Source organism: Mirounga leonina, unplaced genomic scaffold (assembly GCF_011800145.1).
Source record: "Mirounga leonina isolate KUSES-001 unplaced genomic scaffold, KU_Mleo_1.0 Mir_418, whole genome shotgun sequence".
NCBI lineage: Eukaryota > Metazoa > Chordata > Mammalia > Carnivora > Phocidae > Mirounga > Mirounga leonina.
In genome coordinates, this window is record NW_023270739.1 from 3,995,037 (window position 1) to 4,003,949 (window position 8,913).

At 43.4% G+C, this 8,913-nt stretch overlaps 1 protein-coding gene across 1 annotated transcript in view; it reads right to left on the reverse strand.

The window, feature by feature from the left end:
• Positions 1 to 7,205, reverse strand: part of MEI1 (meiotic double-stranded break formation protein 1) — a 75,270-nt gene extending 68,065 nt beyond the window's left edge. Inside the window, exons 1-4 of the mRNA XM_034987397.1 lie at positions 7,035 to 7,205; positions 3,750 to 3,873; positions 2,893 to 2,943; positions 811 to 884 (exon numbers count right to left, since the gene is read on the reverse strand). Of these exons, the coding sequence (XP_034843288.1) occupies positions 811 to 884; positions 2,893 to 2,943; positions 3,750 to 3,873; positions 7,035 to 7,205 (420 nt within the window). The remainder of the gene's footprint in view (positions 1 to 810; positions 885 to 2,892; positions 2,944 to 3,749; positions 3,874 to 7,034) is intronic.
• Positions 7,206 to 8,913: the final 1,708 nt, after the last annotated feature.

The following is an 8,913-nucleotide window of genomic DNA, read 5'->3' on the forward strand; positions in this document are numbered from 1 at the left end:
ATAGTATCAACTTCATAGGGTTGTTAGGACTAAATGAGATACTGTACGTAAACCACCTAACACAGTGCCTAGCATTTGAAAGTACTCAAAAGGGTTAAGTGGCACCATCATAATGATAAGTATTGATACATATAATTATAAATTCAAGCTGATATATTAATCATATGCAGAGTAATTATAATGAAATGATAACTTAGTATAATTTATAATTACATGTTGCTCTTGGTGTTAAGATAAACATCTGTCTTCCTTTTGCAAAAAATAAAAAGTGATTCTGATATTATTCCTAAATCTTAAACACAATGTAAAAGCTACTTATTGAATTGGTATCTTTGACTACCTTGAAGAAGGCAGGTTAAATATACCTACTCAGTGCCTGCCTTAGATGCTTAGATAAAAGCAAATGACTTCAGTATAAAATACTGTATACAATCTAAACCAAATAAAAAGACCAAGCCAAGACATAGTAAAACATATTTCCTTGATAAATTGATCAAGAAAATCCATGTTGTACTTAGAAGGACATAGAGAATAACCATGGGATGATTCTGTCAGAAAGATGGGACTCCACCACACTGAGATAGCATTTGGAAGGTTGAAAGGGGAAGGAAGGAGGCTGCAAACAGTAGTGGAGCAGGATCAGAAGACCCAAGCCTTAGCTCTGGCTCTGCCACTGACTCAGTGGCCTCACGCAGGTCCCTTTCTCTCTGTATTTCAATCTCCCCATCTATCTATCCAAAGAAGGGTGGGCCCAGCTCTGATATCTGAAGATTCTGAGGGGTACTTAAGAACCCACATCTATTTACTGACCTCTTTGTGGCACTCATCCAGCAGGCAATGTATGATGTGCTCTAACTTCAGCTGAGTTGTAAGCTGGATGAGGACTAAGCAGACACAGTAGCATTACTAACCAGAAGTCAACCCCTGGCCCACACTTCACCTTTCATAGCCCTTCTACTCAAAGTCATTTGCTTGTGTTGCCAGTATAGTCTTTTCTATCTCCCCAGTTAAACTGTGTGTACATATCCAAACCAAAGGATTTCTGGCTTCTTCATTGTTTTATATCAGTGGTTCACAATGAGGCTGCACATTAGAATCACCTAGGAAGTTAAAAAAATATATTAATGCCCAACTCCCACTCTAGACCAATTAAATCAGAATCTCTAGAGAAAGAGCCTAAGCATTTGGATATTTTTTAAGTTACCCAGGTAAGTCTATTGTGAAGCTAAGGTTGAAAACTACTATTTTATATTATCTCTACTTTTTTCCTCCTCACAATTTGCTCCTTCATATACTAGAAAACAGAATTATGGGTGAGTTCCCATGCCAATAATTGCCTACAATATTATCTTTCAACCCCAAACCCGTCCTTCTATACAATCATTTGTGATGTTTCTGCTAGTATGTTTGAGGAGCGGTGAAGAAGAGGCTGGCTCTGCAAGTCTGGGAAAAGCTACAAATTAGATTTAGCAGCTGCTGCAGAAAGGCTCTGCCACTTCCAAGGTAAGGAAGCATTCTAGGATAATAGAAACAGGAAGAAGGCAGGCAGCAAACAGGAAACAATGAGGAAGGAGCAAGTCCTTCTTCTCTCTCTGGCTTTGCAGTCTCTACCTAGAGCCTACTGCCTCCGTAAAGTTCCTGGGTTCTGATGAAGATTTGCAAGTTATGCTGGCACCAACCAGAAGTGGATGGCTTTAGGATTATAGCCCCACTCAAGAGTGGCTGAATGGTGAAGGGAAATCTCCCCATTCCTGCCAGCGGTCAGAACTTCAAGTGGTATATTTGTTTGTCCACATTATCTAGACCGAGAGATGGTCAGAGGGATATACAGATCCTATTTTTTTTTTCAGATTTTATTTATTTGAGAGAGAGAAAATGAGAGACAGAGAGCATGAGAGGGAAGAGAGTCAGAGGGAGAAGCAGACCCCCCGCTGAGCAGGGAGCCCGATATGGGACTCGATCCCAGGACTCCAGGATCATAACCTGAGCCGAAGGCAGTCGCTTAACCAACTGAGCCACCCAGGCGCCCTATACAGATCCTATTAACTTATGATCTATTACAGCTGCTAACTGCATGCCTAGATGGTCATGGACCCAGGAACAGTCAAGCAGCATCCTCTCCACAGAGAAAACTTATGTTTTAATAATTCCAACCTCCTTTTGTTTCCCCAGCTCTAAGGGTGGAAGCTGCTTTCTGAAATTGCTACCTCTGTGAAAACTTGGTGTTCTCTTTTTGCCTTCAGTTACCCAGTTAATAATTCTTTATATTAAAATTTTCCCTGTTTAAATAACTTGTGTGGTTTCTGTTTCCTGACTAGACCATAACTGATACAATTACTCTTTCTGCAAGAATCTTCCTATCCCAACTCCCTTGTCTTCTTTCCCCTTGAGCCCTTTAAAGTTTATTTATTTTAGTAATTTCTACACCCAACATGAAGCTAGAACTCACAACCCCAAGATCAAGAGTCATAATGCTCTTCTGACTGAGCCAGCCAGGCACCCTTCCCACATTTCCTCAGCTTTTACCATCACCTATGTGCAGACAACTTCCAACCAACCAATGTGGATGGAATGAAAACAGAGTTTGTACATGCCTTTCTAACAGTATTCATCAGCTCTCATTATTTGCCAGCCAAACTCTCCTCCAGATTGTAAACTCTTAGAGGGCAGGAACCATGTCTTACCCATCTATATATCCCTAGTATCTGATACAGTACTTGGCACAGAGTAGGTGCCTGAGAAAGAAGTGCAGACTTAGTGACTGACAACTGAGTTTTCTTGATATGTCTCTAAAATAAAACATTTATTTCATCAAGATCTCAAATAACCAGAGCTGCAATTCAGGCTAATATCCTCAGCTTCAAATGCTAGGTACACACAATTTCACCTTACCTTCAATACAGAGGTCTGTTACACTCCCACCTTCCACATTGCATAACAGCCCTTGGAGCCGAGGGAGAAGAGAGGGGGATGGTTAATAGTTAAAAGAGAAACAAAACCACAAAGGTACACTATAAATTCTAGACTAATAGCAGCTTTAAGCAATGTCCCAGATAAATGCTATCCTCGACACCAAACACCTAGACTTTCAGTGACCCACTCTGGCTTTAAAAGGATAAAAACAGTCAGTGTGGCACAGCATAAAAACTGAGTGCTCTGGAGTCTGCAATAGACCTGGGGTAAAAGTCCAGTTCTGCCAGTTATTAACCATGACTTCCCTTAGCCTTGGGGACCATTTTCTCTCCCTTAAAGAACTGTCTTGGCAGTTAAAAGCCTGAAAAGCCTCTAGCAGAGAAAAGTACCCAATATGAGTTAGCTCCCCTCCTCCCTGAAAGGGCTCTTTCCATAGGACGTTATAATTATATTAAAAGAAGGGACCTTTTAATCCATCTCAGGCACAGAAGAGGGAAAGTAATTCAATCAGGGTCACACCAGGTCAATGGAGTCTAGTCTGGACCTTCTGATCCTATTCAAGGGTCAGAGTGGACTTTTTGAAAGATCACACATTTCCCATATTCATATTCACACTTTTACTAACCTCTTAGCTGTAGCAAAGCCAGTTACCACCCAATGCATCATGTGTCTTAGAAAGGGGATCATTTCTTCATCATATGACAAAACAATTTACTAATAAACTGTTACATGGCAAAAAACCTAAATTGTCTTCCCAAGACCATTTCTCCAAACCCAAAAACAAATATACATGCTATACATACAAAATTCATGCCAAGTTTCCCTTTTAATCTCACCGAAAAGCATGCTTATGAAGTGGATACAGATTCTCTGATCCTGAGCCACCAACTGCATGACCAGGGAGGCATGCCTCAAGAGAGCATCTCGGAAGCAGGACAGCACGTGCTTCTTGCGCACCAACTTGGGGCAGATGAAAAAAACATTCCGTAACAACCAAGTCTCAGCCATTCTGAACCCAAACAATTATAATTTCTAAATATATTTGCAAGATGATACTGGAGGGTTTACCTAAACTAGAGTAAGATCATATATCCCTAAAGGGAGCATGAAAAAGGGCATCATCCACACAAAGGAATCCATGTGTTCATACAGAGGATTATACATGAGCTAAGGTTCCCACTACCCTATATTTACAGAGCACTTTACTATTCACAAATCACTCTTTTGTCTACTAGTTCATTTAAGCCTAGCAAACTGGTGAAGCAAGCAAAAATAGGTATTATTGTCACCATTTTATAGATGAGAAAACAGAAGCCCAGAGACATTCCCAAGGACTCAAATCTGTCTCCAACTAGGTCTTGTCCAAGGTCAGTGCCCTTTCCATTCAAAAGTCCAGGAGAGTGATTCTGGAGACCCTGCATGAGCCTCAAAGAGGTCGGTAGAGAAATTCATCCTTCCATTCGACATGGACATAAATCCTCACACTCAGTTCACCACCCTGTACAGGGAACTGGGTAGTGGCTGTGTAAAGTGCTCAAGACAGTAGCAAAAGTTAGGTAAAGAAAGGGCGTACGCACTGAGGATAGAACAGGAACATGGGTACAACTAACTACATCCCCCCCCTTTTTTTTTAAAGATTTTATTTATTTGACAGAGAGAGACACAGCGAGAGAGGGAACACAAGCAGGGGGAGTGGGAGAGGGAGAAGCAAGCTTCCCGCAGAGCAGGGAGCCCGATGCGGGGCTCGATCCCAGGACCCTGGGATGATGACCTGAGCCGAAGGCAGACGCTTAACGACTGAGCCACCCAGGTGCCCCTACATCCCCCTTTCAATTGGTGAGAGCTGAAGCTAAAAAAAAAAGTGCATTCAATAAAGAGTAAAGGTGCATTTCGCTGCCTCTAACCTGTGCTATTGCAAATCTCATGTATTCCTTCACCCATTCCTCCTACATAATACATTAAGCTAGTGATTAAATAAGTTACTCAAAAAAAACTCGATGACTCTCTTTTACCTATGGGATTAAGTCAAAACTCTAGCTTGATTCAAACTCTTGGAGGAACTCATCTTAACCTGGCTTTTCAATCTCACTTCCCTCAACTTCCTTTCAAACACTCTGATTACCTCCCCAAACTCATCCTTGCTAATACCTACCTCTTGGGATAAGCTCCCCCATCTCCTCTGGTCCAAATCTCACTCATCTTCTCAAGCCTAATTCAAATGGTTCCTCCTCTAAAAAACCTTTTCCCAATTTCCCTCATCCCAACAGCACTTGACCGCAAATATATCTATATACTAAATTCCCAGTAACTTTTAGCCTTCTCATCTTCTCCTCCATGTAACCGTCTTATTTATCTCTTTATCTCTGACTCATTATCCAGGAATGGCAGCCTCAGAACTTCTGGCCTCAATGAAATCTCAAATATCAGCTAGCCAGCAGTTCTCAGAGGGTAGCCTGGGAACCCCAGAGGGTGCCCAAAACCCTTACAGATAATCCAAAAGATCAAAATCATTTTCATATAATACTAAGATGCAATTTGTTCTTTTCACTCTTATTCTCTCACAAGCGTACAGTGAAATCTTTCAAAGATTACATGACAAGTAATATACAACAGATTAAACGCAGAAACATATGAGAACCCAGCTATCTTCTCTTAAGCTAGACATTAAAGAGACTTGCAAAAATGTAAGACAAAACCATTCCTTTCACTATCTTTTTTGTTTTGGAAAATATCATTATTTTTACTTAAATTATTTATGCCACAGAACTGCACACTTAAAATGGTAGATTTTATGTCGTGTGTATTTTGCCACAATAAAACCAATTATGCTAATACGTAATGGACCTATTATTTTTAAATTAGTATTTTAAAATTGTTTTTACTTCTAATACAGTACATATCAGTGGATATAACCCACATAAATAAAAGCTCTTTGGGGTCCTCAACACATTTTAGAAGTGTAAAGGCAGGGGCGCCTGGGTGGCTCAGTCGGTTAAGCGACTGCCTTCGGCTCAGGTCATGATCCTGGAGTCCCTGGATCGAGTCCCGCATTGGGCTCCCTGCTCAGCAGGGAGTCTGTTTCTCCCTCTGCCCCTCCCCCTGCTCATGCTCGCTCTCTCTCTCTCAAATAAATAAATGAAATCTTGTAAATAAATAAAAAATAGGGCGCCTGGGTGGCTCAGTTGGTTAAGCGGCTGCCTTTGGCTCAGGTCATGATCCCAGGGTCCTGGGATCGAGCCCCGCATCGGGCTCCCTGCTCGGCGGGGAGTCTGCTTCTCCCTCTGACCCTCCTCCCTCCCGTGCTCTCTCTCATTCTCTCTCTCTCAAATAAATAAATAAAATCTTAAAAAAAAAAAAATTAGAAGTGTAAAGGCAACCTGAGAATAAAAAAAAAGACAACTTGAGAACCACTGATCTAGCCCACCCCCTTCCCTCCAAGGCATGAATTCCCCTCTCACGAATTTGAGAGAAAAGTGATCCCCCAAACTTTTCTTGGATGCCTCCATGGACAAAAAACACTACAGAGGTGGGTAGGCAGTGAGAGAAAAGGCAGCCCATTTTTCAGCCAGCTCTGCTTGTTAGAAAGGTTTTCCCACTCCGCCTGGTTGTACCTTCTGCCTGTCACCCCTGCCATCACAGACACCGAGGCAGCCCCCTCCTCCACATTTACACCCTAAGAAATCTGAAGGGAATGAGGAGCCTCCACCGCGCGTGCCCTGGCCCGTGGGCCAAGCCAAGGCTAGATCCTGGAGAGATGGCGAGCGCAACAAACGGCAGGGCAGCTACAAAGCAGGGAAGGGAAGGCAGGCATGCGAGCCGGCGAGCCCTGGGGCGGGGGCGGCTAGTGCGGACAGGAACAGGCCCAGGCGAGGCCCAGAGCCAGGCGCAGGGGTGAGTCCGGAACAGGGTACTGCGCTCAGAGCAGGACGGCCTGTGGGGCAAACTGAGGCTGAAGTAGTATAGCAGAGAAGGCCGCTCCAGCCTGGTGAGGGAGCAGGCCTGTTTAGAGGGTAGATTTAACGAAGCGGCCCGGTTTGGGGAAGGCGCGTCCGGTTTGAGGGAGTTGGCCTGGCGAGGGAAGGCCCAGCTTGGTGAGGGAAATGCCGGGGCCCCGTTCGCACCGATACGCAGGGCTCCGGCAGCAGCTCCAGCAGGCAGGCCAGACAGAGGCGCGGGGGCACGGGCAGTAGCCAGCACGGGTCATGCCTGTAATGGGCCCTCTCGAAGAACAGCGCCGTCTCCTCGTCCCTCGCAGGCCCGGGAGGGCCTGCCGCCGCGTCCCTCACAGCCATGTCTCCCCGCGCATGCACTCCACCACCTTTCCCGCGCAGCGTGTGCGCAAGCGCACTTGAAAGAGCGCCCTTCCGCCGCGCGCCTAAGGGAAAAGTGGGGAGGGGGGTAACGCGCCTGCGCAAACCGAGAGCTACGCAATGTCGTGGGAGCCGACGTGTTGAGAGCGTGTGATAGGTGCGAGGACTCGCGAGTGACCCGCGAAGGACAAAGCAGTTTGCTCTTTGAGTCCGTAGGAGTTGGCCTTCACCACACTATAGGTTGAAAAATATTTATAAACAAGCTATCATTAGCCTTGAGAAAGGAAGGGAAGGAAGTAATCTCTTATTTATTTATTTTTTTAATTTTATTTATTTTTTAAGATTTTTATTTATTTTTTGACAGAGACAGCAAGAGAAGGAACACAAGCAGGGGGAGTGGGAGAGGGGGAAGCAGGCTTCCCGCTGAGCAGGGAGCCCGATGGGACACTCCATTCCGGGAACCTGGGATTATGATCTGAGCTGAAGGCAGACGCTTAACGACTGAGCCACCCAGGCGCCCTGGAAGTAATCTCTTTCTACCATTAAAAAATTAAATGATTTTGGGGCGCCTGGGTGGCTCAGTCGTTAAGCGTCTGCCTTCGGCTCAGGTCATGATCCCAGAGTCCTGGGATCGAGCCCCGCATCGGGTTCCCTGCTCCGTGGGAAGCCTGTTTCTCCCTCTCCCACTCCCCCTGCTTGTGTTCTCTCTCTCACTGTCTCTCTCTGTCAAATAAATAAATAAAATCTTTTTAAAAAAATTAAATGATTTCAGGGACCTAAAAGCTTAGTATTATTTTAAATTTACGTGACCCCTTTCAAAGAGTCTAAGACGTTTCCCTTAAGATACCCTCTCAAACGACTGCACGGCACTTGAGACTTTGCGAGGGCACAAGGAATACTGCAGAAGAAAAAATCGTTTATCGTTGCATATAATTGAAATAACAGTCTTATCAGTCTACAAGGATTTATTTAGCACCTGAGTGTCCAGCAACTGGCTAATGGTGAAGGAGGTAAGTTCAGGGGGTGTTTCCTACATTGAGAAGCAGTGTGACCGAGTGGAAAAAAATTATTTCCGTAGCAAAATAGTTTAGAAAACAATGGTTTATTGTTCAATGCAGCATTATGAAATAATGTTTGAGAGAAGTAGGTATTAACATGGACAAGTTCTCGTTAAAATTCCGTGCACAAAAGATGCAGAATTATATATAAAGGAAGTAAAATCAATAAGCAAAAAATGTTTATTCAACATAAGTACGTTATAGCAGTAGTGCATATTCAATGAAGACAATGAAAGGAAAAATATTTTGATATATTTTCTTTTAGTCTATAAATTTTTACAACAGTAATATACAAAAGTTTGTAAACTGCTTCTCCCAGAGAAAAATATATCATGTACATGTTCCATATCATTAAATATTATCCTGTATGTTTTTAAAATGTCAACAAAGTATGTATTCCTTTTGACAAAGTTTTGAGCCAGAAACTGTGCTAGGAGCTAGAGGATTCAAAAGTGAGCAAGAGACCATTCTTGTCCTCAAGGTCAGTCAAGGAGACAAATGAGCAAATTATTGCAATAGAGTGTTACCTGTTGCTGTGTAACAAATGACCCCATGTGATGGGTTGAACAGTGAACTTCAAAAAATATATCTCCATGTCTGCTATGGACTGAATTTTGTCCCCCAAATTCAAA